This window comes from Lissotriton vulgaris, chromosome 3_1 (assembly GCF_964263255.1).
Source record: "Lissotriton vulgaris chromosome 3_1, aLisVul1.2, whole genome shotgun sequence".
Taxonomy (NCBI): domain Eukaryota; kingdom Metazoa; phylum Chordata; class Amphibia; order Caudata; family Salamandridae; genus Lissotriton; species Lissotriton vulgaris.
The window spans coordinates 2,011,070,400-2,011,092,938 of record NC_141689.1 but is presented as its reverse complement, the minus strand read 5'-3'; the positions used below and the strand labels follow the sequence as shown (position 1 = coordinate 2,011,092,938).

Below are 22,539 nucleotides of genomic sequence, written 5' to 3'. Positions count from 1 at the left end.
TAGACAGCTGGGTTAGAAAAAGTGCAGGCCTCCAGTGCTCTTAGGATCGCTGAGAGAGTGTTACAGAACATTTGACATGTGTAAACCAGTTTCTTAGATGTTTCTGCTGTCAGTTTTTTAACAGTCTGGAATAATTCTTCAGCAGATTTTTTGCAGCTTCTGTCTTGTGTAAAATAGGATGCATCTCTGCTACACAAGAGCGAAACAGTCACCCCTGAGCACTTCCTTCCCGGGAAACTTACACCCTCCTTCAAAGGGACAGTGGGGCCTCTCTTCGAGTACACCTAGAAGGCGAGCCTGCGAGGAGAGGCGAAACATTTACATTTGGCAACAGGGCAGCATTTTTATTTTACTTCGTAAGCGTCCACTACCAAGGGAAGACCCATTTTGGTGCGCGCTGCTGAAAGAGTTATTATGCAGTCGCAACACAAATGCCACATACAGTACGTGTGTTGATTAAGGAAATTAACTCTGACCCGGAAATACAATTTCCCAGAAGAGAGCACCGTGTCCCAATACAATGGATCCCGAATGTGGTTTCAACGAGAAGTAATTACATCGGGTGGCGATTCTAAAATGCAATCCATAGTTTGTAGCGGATTATGAAAGGACTTGTCCTTGAGTTAACATGAACTGTGTAGCGAAGGATGCTGTCTAAAGTCTTTCTTTCATAACTAAGACGGGAGTGCATTTTAGGAGAACTTAAATTGTCACCACAAAGCCAGAGCACAAGTCAAAACACCGGCAACGACATACAGCACATAAACAAAGCAATCATCGGCCCCTGGTTAGATATACTCTTAAACAGGTTTTACGTGCAAGACAGGAGCCGAATCAATACAAAATGTACACGAGTAAATGTGGGCCAGTCACGTGGTTAGGTTGTTAGTACCACCACTCAGCCCGGGCCTGGGTGTGCCATTTAACGAAAAGGTTATTGACTTGAGGAAGTCACTCTATCTCCCTGCGCCTCCATTCCTTTCTCCTCGCCAACTGGGTACATGCACCAATATGCAAAATGTTGTCGACAAGCGCCACGTGCATACACTGCACAGCAGAAGTGTCCAGCCTTGGTCCGTAGGACCGAAACCATGCCTGGGGATTTTCAAATGTTCAAGCTAACCACAGGCTATGCGTGGGATTCTTATTAGAGGGCGTGTACGTGGATTTATCAGTTGACATCTTGAATTTCTGTCACCTTGTACCCAGGTGTTCTGCCCCTGGTGTGCACACGCCAGCTCAGTGCACACAGACACTGACATAAGAGTATATGATTAAATAAAGTACGGAGTACGCCATGAGAGCACATATGAGTAGGGCTGTGTAAAGCAGACTGCAGGCATCCACAATCAATGCGAGAAGTGACCAAAGTATCAAAACAACAGTCATGTACTGCAGATAACTATCTGGGTTTGCCTGTCATGGAGAGATCACACAATATCAGCTTACAACGCTTCAAGGCACTCAAATGCTACTTAAAATTCATATTTCCTTTGCAGCTAGCAGGATCAAATACACCGACATTATATGAAAGAAAAAAATCAAAGACTGAGAAAAAACGAACTACAGCATGGTATGCTTTGCACATAAATACAATTTTTACTACTGATTCTACATACCATAAAGTATTCTACGCATTCAGCATGTCACGCCTGTCAGAATGAATGACAGCGTGACATGCGTGACACCTTGAAACACCCAGCTTCTCAAAAGGCACGGATTTCAGAAGAGGGCATTCTGCAAAGGTGCTGACTATAAAAAGACATAATGATAACAATAAAATGACGCGATTCAGCCCTCGCGTCCAGCACACCTTACCTAGGTACTTGATGGCGAAGCCCTGGGGGGGCCGGAGCGCCCTGCGCACCCAGCCCTCCCGCAGCGCCCCCAGGTGCTCCTCCTTGCCCTGGATGAGCAGGACGTGCTCGTCGATCCAGCCCAGGAAGAAGGTCTCGGCGATGGCCTCGGTCACGCGCCGGTTCCAGAAGTGCTGCATGTTCTCCGCCTTGAAGTTGGCGAAGACCTCGTAGCCCAGGCGGTGCTCCTGCAGCCGCTCGTCCACCACCAGCATGTGGCCGCGGAGCTCGTCCGGGTGGCTCAGCACCACGGCCAGGGAGTGCGGCGCGATCTGCACAAGTTTATCCATTTGCTGGGGCATCACCTCGAACCAAACAACATAAAAAAGTATATCCAATCGGGGTGCAAATAAAAGTTTGTCGACCTGTTCCTCCGATTTAAAAATCAAAATAGTCCAAATTGTGATTCTTTTGCTGACGGAGAAAAAATGAGAATAGAAGCTTAAATCATTTTAATACCCAGGCAGGTCACATTCGCACTTCCAGCGCGCTGCGTCCGGATTTCCTGAGTAAGACATCGGACAAGCAAGTGCACTGCCTCGGCCGTGCATCGCAGACCCCTCCGGCAGCAGAAAGTGCCCCGGCAGAAGCGTGCGAGTGCTAGCAGGCAGGCCCGTCAGGAGTTCGGCCTGGATGCCTGCACTGCTTCAGGTGTCCAGGCGGCAGGCAGTCCTGGGCGCGCATGCCTGCCCGGCCGGTCTGCAGACTTATGGTCGGGGATCAGAGGCTGCCATACCTGGGAGCAGAACTCCTGCACGCTTCCTGGGCAGTGCGCGAGGGAGAGGAGCCGGGCTCCGCCCACCCCCGCACCGAGCGTCCCAGTAATTGCCATAACAACTGAAGCCCTCTAGTGGCCACAGCGAAGCCATCAGCGGAGGAAGTGTCAGAACTGGGGCCTTGTGGCCTGTGCACACAGGTAGAACACCTCTCGATTTCATCAGTGCAAAGGAATTAGCAGGACCTGCTTTTGGCATGGACGAACAAAAAGGAGAAACCCTTTTTGGGCAGCTGTGCGCCTTATAAAACTAATTTAACACAACTTAAGGAGCAATGCCCAGGGTGCCAATAGAGAAGGGCATGGAACTGTCTGCATTAAGGTTATGCGGTCAGCTGAGTTCCCCCTTGCTGCTCCAGTGCTGCAGGTGCTAGATTTAACACTTCTTCAACCTGTTTTCTTGAACTCTCCAAACTAAAAACTCTGGGCAATGTAGTGTGCCATGTGGGGGAGTGCAGGCCGTGCAAAGCGGCACTGTGAATAAACATACACACTTGATACTAGAGTATGGGCCAACGACCCTGAGTGGTCTCGCGGCCATTTATTTATACCCTCTGGCCATGTCAGGATGGATCACAGAGTTTTGGCCACTCCGCGTCACGCTTGTAATACAGAGTTCCGGGGAATTCCGTCATTAGTCGGGTGGCTGAGTTTTTTTTCATGCACAGCTCACCAATGGTAAGTTGGCGAACCAGAATTGGCATACCCTTGCGTGATTCTCCAGCACTAGTAGGGCACCCAGCAAGATTGTCTCAACTCGGGGAGTCGCGACTGATCGCAGTGAGTTAGCTGCCACTCAAGTAGAAAATCTACTGGAGCAACTGCAAAGCAGTGGTGCTCTCTGGCACACTGGGTGGTGTTGTTTGCGCTGATTTTAGAGCGTGGGACATGCTCCTGGCGCTAAAAATCAGAGTGAGCAGTGTAAAGGGCAGATTCTCGCCTGTTCGCAAAGCTCTGCGGAATCTCTTGGAGTTTTCTGTAACACTGCAGAATTCCGCAGAGTGAAATTCTACAAGTTCTGCCCACCCTTAGTGAGTGGGATACCCTTCACGGGCCGGGGGCTCACTCCATCCCCTACAGTCTTACTCCGATTCAACAATGTCCCTCATGGATCTGGGCGGAGCATACAAAGTCTCTGAGTCTTTGACTGGGATGTGAGTTCAGCCGGAGGTGGTACCATTGGCTCCTAGGGTGACTGGCTCGATCATTAACTTCCATTCAACTCGTTCGTGCTGCAGTTTCTGTCTGGTGGATGTTGTCTGGAGAACTGCACTGCTGAGGTGTCTCTCCTTGACTTTCTGACCTTGGTGCGTCCTCTGCAGGTGACTTGGATGCTGCCTCAGTCCCTTCCTCCCTTCCTCATCGTACATCTATTCAGCTGGGATCCCCACCCTTGTTAACCAGGACACATTTCTGACTACAGTCTCTCCTCTATGGACGGCAGTTACCATGGTGCCATCTACCTCTGTCATAGCCCACAGGGTTGGCTCATATGGCATGCAAAACTTCTAACCCGAGCGGCAGTCACACATTAATACTTTATCCCTAGGGTTTAGGTGATGGCTGTGTGCCCTTCTTTTCTGGCTCGCCTTGTCGTTATTTCACTTTCTCCGTCTTTGGGTACTCTAAGGGTCGTATTGTCTGGTGCCCACCCTGGGTGAGCCACAATCATATCTCATATATTCCCTATCAACATTAATGTCCATGGGGAGCACTTTGTCTTGTTGTGTGAAGTAAAGTCTTGTTTAAAATGTGCATGTACCGATCAACATCGCCATTGCCTTGAGGCCACAGCTAAGTTATCCTTCAATTACCTATACCTAGGTGTCACAGGAAGTCTTGGAATTCCAACCTTTGGGATTGAAGGATTAAAAACTCTCTCAATATCTCCTCAACACCTGTCAGCAGAGTACTATTACTTGTTTTGATGGCAGGAATTAGAACTTTATCACGCTTAATGCGTATATAGTTAGCTAAAAGTCGGCCAGATTTGTTTAAGTTAAAATTAAAGTTTGCTTTTTTTTTAGAAATAAGTAATCTTGCTCTTTTACTAAGCATACAATTATATTCATATACATATTTCTGAAGTTGGCACTTATATTGCAGATCTCAAGATGAAATGAAAAGTCTTTCAAAAGTTGCTATGTGTTTTTATAATTTAGAAAGGTGAGAGTAGAATGATTAATTGTCAGGGGCCATCATGGAAATTGTAACTCCTTGATTATGAGCTTTAAAGGCATCCCAGTGGATAATTTTGGAAGTATCACGTGGGTCATTATGCAAAAAATACTCACTAATGGCCGAGGCAAGTTTTATAGAATTAATTGGATTAAGAACCACATCAGAGTTCATTCTCCATATTTTATTGGAAATATGAGAATCAGAGAGAGATAAGGAAAAGGATATTAGAGCATGATCAGAAATTGTGTAATACAGTTTATAACAGATTCATTCATCATGGGGCATTAGGTAATAAGTCCTAGAGAAAGAAGAATGGGCATTAGAATAAAAAGTAAATTATTTGTCTGTAGGGTGTGCTAATCTCCAGAAATTAACCAATTTAGTAGTAGAGAAAAATGATTTAATTTGTTAGGTCAAAATTTAAATGTAGGGGGCGTGGGTACCGGCCGAAGAAAATGGCTGCATAGTCCCGGAGCTCCAGAGTCGTAACAGCCCTTAACCTACTATCCGTACACTGATCCATATTACTGGAGTCCGCAGAGGGGTTCCCCCTGCATCGGAACACGAGCGGCATCCAACGGAGCGGTTCCGGTTCCCCGCGGATGCCCACAGCCATCGGAACCATCGTCGAACTGCCAGCGGCCCTGCAGGGCCTATAAAGCCGGGGGCTCTAGTGATCCTGCAGCCGGAGACGGGGGCGTGGTGCACAAGGGAGCGCACATCATCGACGCCGGGACCTGAGCCGCGTTGCCACCGGCTCCTACCGCCGTCCCCCCCTCCCTCCTCCGCACCCCCAGCGACGACATTCCGTCCCTGTGAGAGAGGGTCCTGGAGCTGCTTGTACTCACCGGGCGGCACTTCTTCTTGCACTTCCCTGCTTGCCTGGCGCTGCTGAGGCATGGATCCCTCTGAGGGGGACGGGACAGGGGTGGTGACTGAGGCGCCCTGGACTGTTCGCGTCCTCCTGGCGTCCCCCCCCCCTCCTTGTGCTTGGCAACGCCGTTGGTACGGCCCAGTATGGTCACAAACCTTCTTTGGGATGCTGCATCATCTCTCTGGCCCTGAACTGTTGACGGCCTCGCGTGTGGGGCACTTACCATCCCCTACACTACAACGTGCAGGCCTCGTGATCATACCCATATACTCTAAGTGGGTGGCGGCCCTTGCTCGATGTACCTTTCTGAATGGGGGAGCACTGCTCTGCATGGTGTCGATTTCCGGGTGATCAGAGGTTGCTCTCACTGCACCCGCAGAGTGCGGTTTGTGCGCTGGACCTACCCTTCTCCCTCCACTTGTCCTGGACTGAATAGGCGGGCCCTTCCCTTGCTGACCTGGAAGCAGGCTTCATCAACCCTCTAGTGGCTACACTCTGTTTGTGACTACGATACATCCCTACGCCTGCGTCGAGATGGCAGGCAGGGGGCCCAGAAACCAGACCGTCCAGGGTAAGCTAGATAAGTATGCCTACGACAAGGGACCTAGCACTACGCCACCTCGAACTAAGCCACAGGAGACCGATGGAGGGAAGAAAATCACACTAGAGGACGTCATGAGAGCACTGGCGAACGTCCAGGCAATGGTTGGCACGATCTCAACGGACGTTTCTTTGCTGCGTGCGGACCTTCACAAAATGGCGGACAGGGTGAAGGAGGTAGAGATAGTGTCAAAATCTCTGGTCCAGGACACTTCAGACCTCCAAATGTCTGTGACCCGTCTCGAAAAGGATAACAAGATGCTGATGGAGAAGCTGGACGACCAGGAGGGGCGCACAAGACGCAACAATGAACGGATTATAGGTATTCCGGAGTCGGAGGGGTCCCAAGCTATGGATCTCTACGTTGAAGAGCTGATTAAAACCAGGCTACAACCGAAGGGCCTCTCCCACTTCTTCTCCGTGGAGTGTGCCCACCGGGTCCCTGGGGGAAGGCCCAAGCCAGGGCCCCCCCCAAGACCTGGCCTGGCTCGCCTCTTTAACTTTAGGGAACAAGATGCCATTCTCCAGGCGGCAAGAATCTCTCCCCCTATCCAGGTTCAGAACTCGACCATCACCTTCTTCCCGGATAACACAGCAGCGGTCTCTAGGAGGCGACGGAGCTTCTTTGAGGTTAAGAAACGACTCCGGGCGCAGGAGGTGCCCTATTCAATGCTTTTCCCTGCGAAGTTGAGAGTAATGGATAATGGACAGACCTGTTTTTTTGATACGCCGGAGGCAGCGCGGGAGTGGTTGGAGGGATGGCGCCCTACGAACAGAAAAGATCGAAGACCTAAACCACATCGTCGCCGAGAAGGAGAAGATTCTCCAGATAATCCAGGCCCTGATAGCCATGAGCCCGACACGACTTTACCCCAGAGGAGGAATGAACGTGACAATACTATGATGACTCCTTTGCATTGAATGTAGCAGCACCCACTTTGTTACTTCGGTTGACTTGTTGTTGTGGACTGGGGGAGCCTGAAGGACTCCGAACTGGCTGTCGACTCATAGGACTCTTTCCCCTGATCGCAAGTATTGCAACTATGGGTGGGAAGGAGCGCTCTTCTGTGTTGGGGTGGCGGACAGTTTTGAGTTCGCTGAGCAGGGAGGCAGGGAGGGGGGACGGTTTTCTGGGTGGGAAGGTTGTGGTTGCAACTGATTCTGTTGTTCCGATTTTATTTCTAAAGGTTGCACTTTGGTTTGTTGAGATTTCTCACTATAGGACAGCTTTATATTACACTATGTCAGCTTTGCGGGATAATTGCACTACTGGGTGTCTGACTCGCCTCCCCACCGACAATGGCTGAGACTAATGCGCAGGAGTTACAGGCTCCTCTCCCAGCCCTCACTCTGCTTACCTGGAATGTGCGTGGATTAGGGGATAAGGTAAAGAGGGGTCTGGTGCTGCAGTATCTGAAATGATGTGGCCCAGCGGTGGTATTCTTACAAGAAACACACCTATTGGGGTCTGCAACCCGAGCTATGGACAGGTGGGGCTACAAGATGGTGGCCCATGCTGAATTCTCCTCAGGTTCAAGAGGTACTGGGATCCTTATTAAGAAAAACGTTCCCCTGTTGGTGCACCAAACTCGGGTTGATGACCAGGGCCGATTCGCAGCGTTAACCTGTCAATGGGAGGGAAGAATGTTTAACCTGGTGTCTGTGTACATACCCCCTGAACTCCACACACAAGCTCACACAGCTCTCACGGCATTTCTCCTTGCGCTACCGGCTGCGACACTCCTGATAGGGGGCGACTTTAACAACATCATTGATGGAACCCTAGACAGATCCCCTGCTAGGACGGAACCGCGGGATGGGCGACGTCTTCTTGGTCTAGTGGAGGCCCTAGGTCTTACGGATGGCTGGAGATTCAAACATCCTCTAGAGACGAACTTCACTTACTACTCCCCAGTACACACCTGTCATACGCGCATAGACTATTTCCTGTTGTCCGCAGATGCTCTGAGAGGCCTGGAGGAGGTCACAGTCCGCCCGAGAGGTATCTCAGACCACTCCCCAATTCTTTTAACATACTCCCTTCGCTGGGTGGGTAGAAGACAAATGTATCCGCTGCACGCCGGGTGCCTTCAGGTGGCCCCTGTTATGGCAGCCCTCACACGCACTACTAAGCAGTACTTCCAAGAAAATCAAGGTTCAATGGATTCCCCCAGTACGCTCTGGGAGGCTTACAAGACAGTCCTGCGGGGACAGGCGATGGCCTCGATCACAGGGCATAAGAGGGAGCAGCGGGCGACTTTGGATGGCCTCGAGACGGAACTATCTATGGCTGTTGCATACCAGGAGACCCACCTGTCTCCGGGAGTTACACGTACAGTTCGGCTCAAACAGGCCGAGATCCTAGCCCTACAGAGGGAGATGGTTCACGCCACGATCCAATCCACCCGACATAGGGTATACGAGCTGGGAGATAAGGCAGGGAAGATGCTGGCCTGGCTAGACAGGAAGGACAGGGCGTCCAGAGTCATTGCTCAACTGGTATCCCCCGCTGGCTCCATGGTCTCCGATCCTGCTGATATAGTTAATATACTAGCGGACCATTACAAAAGAATCTATGCCCCCCAGGCGTCCTACACAGTCTCGGAGGCCTACGAATATATTAAGGATCTCACGATACCAAGGCTCTCCTCTGAGGCAGCGCTTCTCTTAGAGGCAGATATTATGACTGAAGAGGTACAGGCTGCTACCTATGCACTGGCATCTGGCAAGGCGCTGGGTCCGAATGGGCTCCGAGTTGAACTCCATAAGAGTACGATACAAATGACGGCCCCCTTCTTTCTCCGCATGTTGTCGGATAGCCTTGAGCGCAGGGAGCTACCGAGAGATCAGCGGCTAGCAACGATAGTTGCAGTTCATAAGCCGGGCAAGCCGGTTGCGGACTGCGCTTCCTATCCTCCGATATCTCTCATTAATGCTGAGCCCAAAATACTAGCTAAATTACTCGCCTTAAGGCTGACTCCCCACCTAGCATCCCTGATTAGCCTGGATCAATCTGGTTTTATGCCGCATCGGAGCACGGCTCTTAATGTTCGTTGGCTTCATGCAGTCATGGCACGTTCGGCACTTATAGAAGAACCAGCAGTCATCCTCTCCCTGGACGCAACCATGGCGTTTGACACAGTCGAATGGCCATACCTGTTTGCAGTGCTCCAACATATGGGCTTTGGCCCCAAGTTCTGTGCCTGGATTCATTTATTATATATTAAACCATTGGAGCATGTTGCTGCCAATGGTCACATTTCACGAGACTTCCCTCTGGGCCGTGGCACGAGGCAGGGATGCCCCCTGTCCCCGCTGCTCTTTGCATTGCTTTTGGAGCCTCTCGCGATATGGGTCAGGTGGGAGCCCTCCATCAAAGGACTCCACTGGACTGACGAGTGGGAGGATCGTATAAGCTTATACGCGGATGACATACTTTTATACCTCACCTCCCCCAAGAAATCTATTCTCGAGTTATTAAATGTCTGTGAGAAATTTGGTAGGGTGTCCGGTTATAAGATCAACTGGACCAAGTCTGTCCTTTACGTCTGTCTGGCACACCTCCCATGCTTCCTCGGAGCTGTCCCCTACGGGTCGCGACGGCACCATTTAAATATCTAGGTATTCTTATTACCTCAGATCCCGACGAATTTTATGATTTGAACCTGCGACCATTACTGGAAAGATTTAAACGCGACGTTAAAGTGTGGCAGGCCCTTCCCCTCATGCTCCTGGGGAAGGCGGCACTGTACAAAATGATGGGGCTGCCGCGCTTCTTGTATGTGCTTGAAAATTCCCCGTTTCTGGTCCCACCGACTTACTTCAAGGCGATCGCTGCAACAGTGTCTCACCTGCTTTGGGTGGCGCGGCCGCCTCGAATCGCCCAGGACAAACTGACCAGAAGTTGGTATGATGGGGGGATAGCGCTCCTGAACATTGAACTCTACTACTGGCCGGCTCATCTTAAACAGATTAACTTCTGGTTACATGCCCCGCAGACTGAGCCGGCGTACTTTGCTGATAGGCACTCTCTTGAAGGTAGAGGTTTACTCCGCAATCTTTACTCCCACCGCCCTCCGTTGGACCTGGTGGTGTCCGACTCACCACTCAGTACAGTTGTGGTACAAGGCCAATAGACGTCTTCAGTGCAGGAACATTATCACACAAATGACACCACTGTGGGACTCCTGGCAATTGGGCTTCCTTCGGAACAGCAAGGGGTTCCAGGCTTGGGACTCCATCGGTATATCGGTGATAGGAGACTTGTGGAGGAAGGGTGACGTAGTCGACTTTGGCCACCTGCAAACACAATACGACATGTCTCAGACAGAGAGGTTCAGGTATCTGCAGATTGCACACGCGTTACACTCAGTTATACCACGGGGCACTGTCTTACAGGAGTGGTCCCCGCTTGAGGACAGACTTCTGACGGACCACATGACGGAAAAGGCCACTTCCTTCACTTACAGGAAACTCATTAATAACCTTCCGGATATAATGTCAAAGTTGAAACTAAACTGGACTGAAGAGGTGGGTCGCTTTGACGACTCAGAATGGCAGGAGGCCCTTGCCTCACCCCGTGAAACCGCTATCCCCTCCAGGTTAAAATTGGTCCAATTAAAGATACTGCACCGCACTTATTACACCAGGACGACTTTGTACAAAATAGGTAGGGCCACGCACAAGTACTGTCTTCGTGACTGTGGGGAGGAGGGAGCATTCTTCCATACCATTTGGGACTGTAGACACATGACAACGTATTGGGCAGCAGTAATGCGTACTATTTCCCAGATGATTGGTATCTCGCTGTTGCCGGAGCCTCGCCGGTGCTTGCTTAACGTATGGGAGCCTAACGATTTGAACCATCGCCAGTTAGACTGGGTAATGTTGGGCATGATGATAGCAAAACGCAACATTGCTCTGTTGTGGGGATCACCGGTCTCCCCGACCCTCAACAAATGGTGTAAAGATATGGATGAGGCGATGGTAGCGGAGAGGGCTGTCTTCATCCATCGTGGCTGCCCGAGTAAATGGGAGGGAATATGGGGGGCCTGGAAAAGATTCAGAGGTTGTCTTTGTGAGCCACCAAGTACCACTGGGGAGGATGAGGACATAGACTGATTGATTGTAGAAACCTCGCTAAATATGGAGTTATGATGTGATATATTGTGTTTCTAATTATGTTTCTTCCCCGAAAAGCCCTGGATTGACGATGACCAGTATGTACCTGCTGACTTACATATGTATGATGTACCATAACGGAAATAATTTTAAGAAGCTCTCCTAACTGTTTTGTTAAGAAGAAAATAAAAATATTTAAAAAAAAAAAATATTTAAATGTAGAGGAGTGGTCAAACAAAAGATCTCGAATGAGGTTAAAATCACCACCCGCAATAAGGGACGTGTTACCTAATTTTAGTATTTCACTAGAAATAAACGACCAGAAAGAAGGATCATCTGATGTAGAGCATATATATTAGCAAAGTTTACGATATGTTTGTCGATTTTGATATGAGCATCAGGGCTGGACTGGCCGTAGTGGGCACCGGTCGTTTCCCCGGTGAGCTGCCAGGGTGAGGGCCAGTTTTGGGCCTCTGGGGGTGTTTTGGGTACCAGGGGCCGGCAATATCGTCCCCCTGTAACAAAATATTCAACCGAAACCAGCCCTAGCAAACAGCTCAGCCGCACCCCACCTCCCCACCCCACCAATGGGCCAGCTGAACAGTTTGGTAGTGCCGGTTTCGATTCCCAATCCAGCCCTGTTGAGCAAAAACATATCTACCATCTGAGTCATGATGGTGAGTCAATAGTTGTACTCGTGCCTTACAGTCGAAAAGTATAGCTACAGCATTTTTACGTTTTGCAGCAGGAAATTACATTATATTTCCCACCCATCCCTTAGACATAGTATGTAACATTTTATCATCAATATGTGTTTCTTGCAAAAAACAAACATCTGCATTAAACTTTTTTAGATATTCTAAAATTTTACGCCATTCAACAGGATGCCTAAAACTCTTAACATTTAAAGAAGCAACAACTAACTTATGTGGTGTAGACATGACAAGTTGTGAGGGACAGAAAAAAGATAGAAAGAGAAAGAAAAAGGAAAGTAGCCCATATAAAAAATGACAAAACAAGACATGCAACATATAAAGAGGTCGACCTCTAAGACCTCCAAGAAAAGCTGTACGAGAGATCCCAACTATTTTGATAGAAGGAAATACATGTTTTATACATCAGGACTTTGCAAAAGAGACAGGTCAAATAAGACACCAGTTTTTCAGATTTTAGGCTGCGTCTACGAGAAGCTGGGTACAAGTATGGCCTCTTTGACCCTTCTGTTATGCACATTTGGAAGAATGATGTTTCCAAGTCTTTCTCCTCACCTTCAGACTTGATACGATTTTTGGCCCAGTTTGATCCTCTTCTCATGGACTCTCAACCTTCCAGATATGCAGGCTAATGTCTATTCCCCTTTTATTATTATTATTATTATTATTATTATTATTAAAGGCTTTTATATCGCGCTCTATTACTAAGAAAATAGTATCCTGGCGCGTTGAAGGCAGAGCAGACTAGGTGAGCGTAAATAACTAGGAATACAGGGCGTGGGGAGGTTTAGACTATAATATTAAAAAGATGGGTTTTTAGACTCTTCTTAAAGGAACAAAGAGTCGGTGCAGTTTTTAAATGAAGAGGTAAAGTATTCCAGGATTTCGCTGCTCTCACTGAGATCGATTGACCGCCAAGTCTGCAATATTTAAATTTGGGGACAGTCATTTGGCACAGATTAGCCGAACGCAAAGGGCGATTGGGAATATACAGGGAGAACCTATTTCTCAGGTAGACAGGCCCAGTGTGATGGATGGCTCGATACGCCAGCACTAGGATTTTAAACAGAATCCTGTGGGCAACAGGGAGCCAGTGCAGAGCACGGAGAAGAGGTCGAGCACTGGAACGCCTTGGGACATTGAACAGGAGTCTGGCGGCGGCGTTCTGAATAACCTGAAGGCGGTGAATCAGGTAAGCCGGTAGGCCAGAGAACAGTCCATTAGCGTAGTCTAACCGAGAGAGTACTAATGCCCGAATGACAGTCTCTTTAGCTTCTTTCGGTAATAGAGGGAAAAACCTACGCACAGTTTTTAGAGTGAAAAAACAAACTCCAGTGACTTTATTTATATGGTCTTCAAACTTAAGGTTCTTACCGAACCAAACCCCCAAATTCTTCACTGGGCCCGAAGCAGCTTTTGGAGGGGGTAGGTTGGTGGGCCAAAGACGGTCACTGAAATCCTCAGGGAAAGAGCCATATAGCAGGATCTCGGATTTGCTTTCATTACATTTTAACTGGGCGTTAGCTAACCATTGGAAGACAGAAGATAGGCATAATTGGGCCGCCGACGTATCTAAATTATCTTTGGGCCAAGTAAACAACAATTGCGTATCGTCGGCGTACGCCATAATTTTTGCCCCTAACTGTTCAGCCAGGTAGATCAGAGGGGTAAGATAAATATTGAAAAGCAAAGGGCTTAACATAGACCCCTGAGGAACACCAGTAGAAAGCAATTTAGGAGTGGAAGCAAAGGGGGGCAACCAAACTTGTTGCGTGCGCTTATTTAAAAATGAGGTCAGCCAGTCAAATGCGGAGCCAGTAATACCTATATCGGCTAGTCTGGAGAGTAGAAGGGAGTGAGGCACCGTATCGAAGGCAGCAGAGAGGTCCATAAAATCAGAGCCGCTCTGCCACCCCCGTCAAGGCACTCCCGAATAGCCTCCGATATTTCGACTAAAGCCGTCTCTGTACTGTAGGCGGCCCTAAAGCCAGACTGAGCTGGGTGCAGGGCCTCCGTGGATTCCACGAATTTCTCTAGTTGACCAAAAACAATCTTTTCGCATACTTTTGCAAGCGCTGGCAGCAAAGATATTGGTCGAAAATTGGACGGGGTGGCCGGATCAAGTCCATTTTTTTTTAATAGTGGGAGCAGTTTTGCTTGTTTCCAACAGTCAGGGACGGTAGCTGAGTGGAGCGAGAGGTTAATAATTTGGGTTACCTCATTTCCCACCGATTCCGCTACACCCGCAAGTACTCTGGCCGGGCATGGATCAGAGGGAGATCCGGATTTTAAGGCAGCAACAATGGCAGTGATATCCGAATCTAGTTGAGGGGTAAAATTGGCCAGTTGGGCGGTGCGACTGGGCATTAAGGGAAGCGAAGTTGTTAAAAGAGAAGAAGGGCCATTACAAACATTTTGCAAGTCCACCTGAATTTTGGCAATTTTTTCAACGAAGAACTCAGATAATTCTTCGCACCATTCTTCTGATGCGGACAGCAAAGGTTTTGATGCACAGGGGGATACAAAGCTATTGACAATCGCAAATATTTCCTTGCTATTGTTGTTAGCTTTGCTGATGCGCCCTGCGTAGTAGCTACTTTTAGCAGATCTGATGGCTGCATAATACTTTTTCTGTGCAGTCCGCAGATCCTTTTTCGCCTCTGGCGGATAAGCTAGTCTCCATACCCTTTCCAGCTTTTTACAGCCTGATTTGAGGTCTCGGAGAGCAGGACAAAACCAAGGTTTAGAAGGGGTAGAACGAAGTCTACAGACCCGGCTGCTCTTAATTGTTGCGACAGTCGCACGCTCCACCCATAGGTTAAATGCGCTGGCTGCAGCATCAATATCAGGAGGAAGCAGTGGGCGGGAAGCAACAAGACCAGCTGAAAGAGTATTTAAATTGATCTTCGGTGTGTGGACAATTTGGGGCTGGATCGCAGTAGAGAGCAGTAGAGGCCAAGCGAATCTGATGAGCTCATGGTCAGACCAAGGTACTGGCTCAGGATGGGCCATGTTGATGTCAAAGTTTGTGCATACCAGATCCAAAATATGGCCGCCCAGGTGGGTTGGAGCGACCACCCATTGTTTTAGTTGGGCCATGGAGAGAACTTCTGCAAGGCGAGCCGCCTCTGGTAGGTCCGGGCTGTCAACATGGATATTAAAATCCCCCAGAAGGAGGTACCGGGAATGACGCAAAATCCTAGGAACTATAACTTCTTCCAGGACCTGTACGAAATTGCCGATATAGCCAGGAGGACGGTAAACCAGCGTGCCACCAATGGATGAGTGGGCATTAAATATCAGAGAGAAGTGTAGCAACTCCGCCTCAACCAGTTGTTCTTGGGGGTCAAAGGAGAAAATCCACTGTTCTCTGAAAACAACCGCGGTTCCGCCACCTCTACCCAGAGGGCGGTCAGACCTGAAAATTTTAAATCCACGTGGAATAGCAAGTTCCACAGAAGGGGCACATGTGTCATTGAGCCAAGTTTCCGTAATAAATAATAAATCCAGCTGATTGTCACTCAGCAGCTCAAAGATATCTGCTGCATGTTTGACCAATGACCTAGCATTGATCAAACCGGCCTTCACCAGTGAGATATCAGTGGGATAGAGAGGCGGGAGGGTAAGGCTGGGCCGAAAACGGAAATTGCACACCTGGCAAATCCGGGACGCACTGTTAGTCGCGTCCCATGCAGCATCACACATACAGGAGTCGCCTTTCAGCGACATTAGGTGCCCGCGTGCATACCGTATTAAATTATTAGGGGGCCGTCGAGGAGTGTTGGCAGAATGGCTGGCCCTAGGCCCGTCCGAGGCACGGACGGGCACAGACGGGCCCCCCTTATTAATATATGTTTTATAGCAGGTTGCAGTTAGATATAGTTCAGTTTATTACATGTCTATTCCACCCAGAGTGGAAGGAAAAGGGGCATAAGAAAGATACTAGGGATCAAATGTCTGTCTGATAGCATGCGAGGCAGGAATGGAAAATGATAGCCAGCCCGACTCCTCCTCCGATGGGGCAATTATACCTCTCATGTTCCAAGTTTGCACCCCTTAATGTATCAATTCCAACTGTCCATGGGTTTCTCATTGGTCACCTATAGCGGGCTGTTGTGGGGTGATCACTGAAACACACAAATCCGAGAGAATTCAGTAATCTTTTCGCGAATGTCATTAAGTTCTATTAAGCTCAGTTGTGTTCCCATTTAGAAATTTTCCACGGAAGTAGGTGGAGTTTTACTTTGCTTACAGTCCGTCCATTCCCATGCGCTTTCCCTGGGAATGCAACAATACTGTCACATTTCTATCGATTATGCTTCTTAGTGAGAAGTGAGTCCTTTGTTAGCGAATACAGAAATGAAGCTCCAGAGAAAGTTCTCAAAGGGCTTAGGTGACTGTCTCACATGATTTTACATTAACGCACTGTAAAATAAGCGTTTCAGGCCTAAAGGAAAATTAGCTGAATCACTACTTCTTAAGTCTATTAAAAATCACACATTTCATGGGGGGCGTGGCTTGGACGCGAGGCGGAATGGCTGCTTAGACCCGCAGCTCCGCCGACCGAGCTAATAAATCCGGCATATATCCTTTTAAACGGACGGCAATCCCGGACCTCTCCCGCTCAGAAGCCCTGTGTAGTGTCGGGGGTTGCTCGCTGGAGGTCCGAATATAGAAGCGGGAAGATCGACCGCTCGGAACTGCCGCGGGCGGCCCGCGAGTGGAGTGGCGGCCTGGGACCAATTAAAAGCCGGGACCTCGCGTGAGTCGCGATCCGGAGGAGGGCAGTGGGGAGCTCGACGCTGCGTGGCCTGCACACCGGGGGCCGGAAGGGGCACCCAACAACTCCGCGCTGAGCTGCAGAGGTACCTGACAAGACCGATCGCCTCCTCCTCAGCTCCGGAGTAACGTAACGGACTGGTTTGGCCCGAATCGGGGGCGCGCTGTGAGGCGGCGAGCTCTGAAGACTGTGCTACCGTCCTGCTTTGGGGCTGACCCGGTAAGGAGAATAGCAGGGGAGGCTGCCGACGGACCAAGAACAAGTGGGGTGCGAGGGTGCAATAATTGGCCTGCAGGCCCTCCCGCGAGGCCAATCTGTGTAGAGGGGCAGGCAGAGGCGCCTGCTGAGAACATTACTTTGGTGGCACCCCCCCCCCCCCCCCCTGGGGTCGATTAACGCTTGTGGTGGCACGCTGCTTTTGAACTCCAGGAGCTGGGCACGGCTGCTGGAACCCTGAACTTTTGGCGCGAGACGCCATTTTGAACCGCCGAGAGGGCTGCTCGGCTGCTGAAACTGACAAGCGGAGGGCATCCTGGCTACGAACTGCCTGCTAAACAAGCGTGCACAGCTCCAACTGCCTGCGAGGGCGCTGGAGAAGCCTCGGCCACGTGAGACACCTCAAGCTGCAGAACTTGCTAGACGGAGCCAGCGCACGACCGGGTTCTCTGCGCTCCCTCCGTTGAATTCGCCGGGCAGGATGGGGAAACCAGATACGCGACAGCCGAAGATCACCTTTGATAAGACCAAGCAGAAGACGACAGGCCAGGAGCCATGCGAGGAAGGGGCGGCCCAAAATGATAATGGGGGCGCGCACACTTCTGAAATTAAATCCATGTTTCAGGACCTCAAAACGAGTCTCCAAGGGATAGATAAAAAGATGGACGACTTGGCGGCGCGTATGGATGGCCTGACCAGACGCATGGACAAGCAGGATGGCAGGATGGACGTGATGGAAACGCGTGTGACGGAAACGGAGGAGAGTCATACTGCTATAGACCGGAAAATACGAGGCATGGACAAGGTCTTGACGCTAATCCAACAGAAGAACGAAGACTTGGAAGCCCGCTCAAGACGCAACAACGTCCGCATAACGGGTGTGGCCGAAACGACCAACATTGCGAAAATGGAGGTGTACGTGGAGACCATGATGTCAGAACTATTCGGGTCAGGCCTCTCCCAAATGTTCCTGGTTGAAAGGGCGCACAGGACACTGGGGCCCCAGCCTCAACCGGGGGCTCCGCCGAGAGCAATTATAGCGCGCATACTGAACTACAGGGACCGTGACACCATTTTGCGCATGGCCAGAGATGTACAAGACCTCCAATATCAGGGAAACCACATCTCGATCTTCCCGGATTTCACCATGCAGGTTCAGGCGGCTAGGAGGGAATTCGTCCCGGCCAAGAAGATCTTCCAGCAGATTGGGACCAAATACTCGCTGATATACCCCGCCAAGCTGAGGGTGCAAGGCCCAGGCAAAGCTTCCTTTTTTGTGGACGCCAAGGCAGCATTGAAATATGCAAAGCAACTTTCGCGAGATCAAAAGAATCAGCCGGCATCTGAGGAACCTGAAGAAAGAGCTGTTCTCAGTGACATAGAGTGACGGAGGGATGAACACTGAACCATCCTTGCGGACGCTATGCGATGCAAGGGTCGGAAAGGCTTGCTGAGGGCCTCGGACACTGCAGATCCTTCATATTCAGATAAGTGTGCCATTACTGATACACGTGTGGTGGAGGGGGGAGGTCCACGCGGGAGCGCTGTCAGACTGGCGCTCGGTCGCCCTGGCATGAGTACAGGGTTAGTGTGCGAAAGACCCGCGTTCCCCGAGGGATGACTCCCATTGTAACTGAACTATTGAATTGCATTACAGGGTGTTTGATGTTTGGGTGGGGGGGGAGGGATAGCATTGCACGACCTGATTGGGGGGTTGGAGCGGGTGGGGGTTGGGGGGGTTTGGGATTGAAGAGCACTGTTGCTATTTGTTTTGTTGAGAGGCAGATGTCACAGGAAACGAATACCTATACAGATGCACGTGGTAGGCCCCAGAGCACTTTGGACGCCAGATATTGCGTGATGGCTGAGCGTGGTCGATTGTGTTGTACCCTAGTGCATATACTGCGGAAGGGAATGACGCTGCATTCTCACAAATCTGACTATGGCTCACATTAAATTGTTAACCTGGAATGTGCGCGGCTTGAATGATAGGCGTAAGGCCCGGTTGGTTCAAGCCTACTTGCTGCGAAGGAATATTGACATATGTTTTTTGCAGGAGACCCACCTAACTACCAATGCCGCTGCGATGCTCCGTAGTACTAGATGGGGGGTAACACTGCATGCACCCTACTCCAACTACTCCCGGGGGGTAGCGATACTCATTAGGCGGGGTCTTCAATGGACAACATCAGAGGTACAGTTGGACACAGAGGGGAGGTACATCATAGTGGTAGGAACTCTGTGTGGTATGAGGATGGTTTTGGTAAATGTGTATGGCCCTAATGATGACAACCCTGAGTTCTACAACGATCTTTGGTACAAAGTGCAGACTAAAGGGCAGGCAGCGATTATGTGGGGAGGAGATTACAACGTGGTGCTCTCAGACACGATGGATAGACAGGGTACTGCGAGAGAACACCACCCCAAGGCGGCGGCTACACTGTGGGATATCATCTCGGAGGCCCGCCTGATAGACTCCTGGAGGGCACTTCACCCGGGAGCCCGGGAAGGTACTTGTCTAACAATGCACAGAGCCACGTGGTCCAGACTCGACTACTGGCTGCTCTCTGGAGAAGTCCATACACTTGTGACAGATGCAGCACACCTACCACGCTCACTGTCCGATCATGCGCCGGTATGTCTTGCCCTAGCCACCCCAACACCCTACATCCAACCTTTTAGCTGGAGGTTCCCTTCCAGGGCACTTAGAGACCAGGTATTTAGCCAAGAGCTGAGGGTAAACCTGGAGGAATACTTCGAACTGAACGAGGGGTCGGTAGACTCCCCGGGCATGCTATGGGAGGCCTGTAAGGTGGTGATAAGGGGGTGCTGCATGTCACTGAAGACAGGTGTACTCCGCTCAATCAGAAACACCTTGCAAACATTGGAAACTGAACTGGCAGAGATCGAGGCTAGACTTCAAGACACACCTACAGACAGAGCGAGGGCTGAGTTTCGTACGAAGCTCACGCAATACCAGGGAGAGGCAGACAGAGAGGTCTCCTTTCTAACGAAAGATGCGCAGGCACGACGATACGGGGAGGGCGATAGGGCAGGCAGGACGCTGGCTAATATGATCCGGGCTCCCAGGGGTGCGGACTATGTGCTAGAGATTAGAGATGAGGGAGGAGACATAGTGAGGGAGCCAAAGGCCATCCTCGGAGTCATGAAGAAATACTACAGCACACTCTACACATCGAAAATTGCGCCTGACGACCAAACTATCACAGACTATCTAGACACCATAGCCCTGGCCTGGTTTAACGACGGGGCCAGACAGTATATGGACCTACCGTTCTCGCAAGAGGACATACGGGCTATAATAATGAGCATGCCACCTGGTAAAGCACCTGGCCCAGACGGCTTAACGTCAGAGTTTTACAAGGAGTATGTCGATATTCTGGTACCCAAACTACACAGGGCCTTTGAGGAAGCGGTCGAATCAGGGATACTCCCGCAATCCATGCGCGAAGCACTGCTCATCACCCTACTCAAGCCCGGCAAGGACCCTCTTGAGCCGGACTCGTACCGTCCCCTCTCGCTCATCAATGTGGACGCCAAGATTTATGCGAAACTACTGGCTGACCGGCTAAACTATATGCTACCGCAGATTGCGCTATCAGATCAGTCGGGTTTCGTCTTGGAGAGATCCACTTCACACAACCTGAGAGTTCTGTTCGGGTTGCTCCACTATTTGGACCCCAAATCGAAGGCCGCCGCTGCGCTACTTGATGCGACAAAGGCGTTCGACTCCCTGGAGTGGAAGTTCCTGTACGCACTCTTTACTAGAATGGGGTTCAGCCCGCTGTTTGCCAGACGTATCGGCGTGCTATACAATCACCCGACTGCAAGGGTGCGAGTGAATGGGCAAACCTCTGACTCTATTCAGATCACGAGAGGGACGAGACAGGGGTGCCCGCTCTCTCCCCTACTTTTTGCCGTAGCTACGGAGCCGCTGGCGGCACGGATGCGGCAACACCACACCCAGAGGAGCATAGGCTTCACATCGCGCGGTCTGCTTATCTCCCTATATGCAGACGACATCACCATCTACATGATGGACCCTGAGGCGAATTTTGATCCGCTGATGAGAGAGGTGATTAGATATAGTGGCCTCACTGGGATCAATATAAATTGGTCGAAGTCAACCATGCTGCCACTAACAGATAGCACGGTAAGGTGCCACACCGAATTTCAGATTGACTGGGCCGAGGGGGAAGTAAAATACTTGGGCATTAAAGTGAGCCGCACCGTTCATGACATCTGGCTCTCGAACTTTGGAGTGGCAATGGACTGGCTGGAAGGCAAAGTAAAGAAGTGGAAGTCTCTTCCGCTTTCATTGATGGGTCGCATAGCACTTGCCAAAATGGTGGTGGTCCCCAAATTCTTGTATCTATTTATAAACATACCCCTGCCGTTAACAATGGCATTTTTTGCCAGGCTCCGGTCTGCGGTCATTGAGTTGGTATGGGCGGGTCGGCAACCCAGGGTGGCCTGGAACCTCCTAACTCTCCCGTTCCGGCAGGGTGGTTTAGCTGCGCCAGATTTTGAGCTGTATGCGTACAGTGCACAAGCTCAGTTCCTGTACTACTGGCATCATCCGATCCCGTACCAACCTCACGTAGCTATCGAGATAGACGTTGCGTCTCCATGCCCCATTAAGACGGCGGTATACAAGAACTTTAAGAGGCCGCATGAGGACATAGACACGGTGGAGATGGTGCGATGGGCGTGGGCAGGCATAGCAAAACGAGCGGGCGTGAGCGACATGTACGCCCCCAGCATGCCACTGGATGGCAACCCCCTGCTGGAACCACTCACGGATGCAGCAGTGGTCCATAGAGCGAGCGAGAGGGGCCTGAGGGTGGCAGCAGACCTGTACCCAGATGACCACTTTATAGAGATACAGGCCATGACTGACTCTACGACCCCGACGGCCACGGAACTTTTGTTGTATTATCAACTACGGTCTGCGTGCAAACGTAGATACCCGGGCTTCCCGGAGGCACCGCCGACGCTGGCGGCACTGGAGGACGTTCTCTCAAATGCGTCCTCCCGTAGATTGATAACAAGGATCTACAGGGCCACACAGAACGCGACACCAGTCCCACACACTGACTCGAGGATGGCCTGGGTGAGGGAGGCGGATATACAGATATCAGAAAAACAATGGACGTTTTGTTGCACGCAACTAGAACACTTATCCCCAAACTACAGGCTCAGGCTCATTCACTTCAATTACTTACACAGAACGTACCGTACGCCTTTGCAACTGGTGAGAATGGGTCTGTCGACTGATGCCTCCTGCTGGAGATGTGGTGAGAGAGAGGCCACCTTTTATCATTTGTCTTGGACGTGTGGCCCGATAGGGGCGTACTGGGAGAATGTGTTCCGCACCATGAGTCTGATGATGCATATACCCT

General features: G+C 50.4%; 1 protein-coding gene across 1 annotated transcript in view; it reads right to left on the bottom strand.

Annotated features, from left to right (window-relative positions):
- STOX2 (storkhead box 2) overlaps positions 1 to 2,287 on the bottom strand; it is a 630,189-nt gene extending 627,902 nt beyond the window's left edge. The window contains exon 1 of the mRNA XM_086962472.1: positions 1,819 to 2,287. Within this exon, the coding sequence (XP_086818598.1) occupies positions 1,819 to 2,158 (340 nt within the window). The 5' untranslated portion in view covers positions 2,159 to 2,287. The remainder of the gene's footprint in view (positions 1 to 1,818) is intronic.
- Positions 2,288 to 22,539: the final 20,252 nt, after the last annotated feature.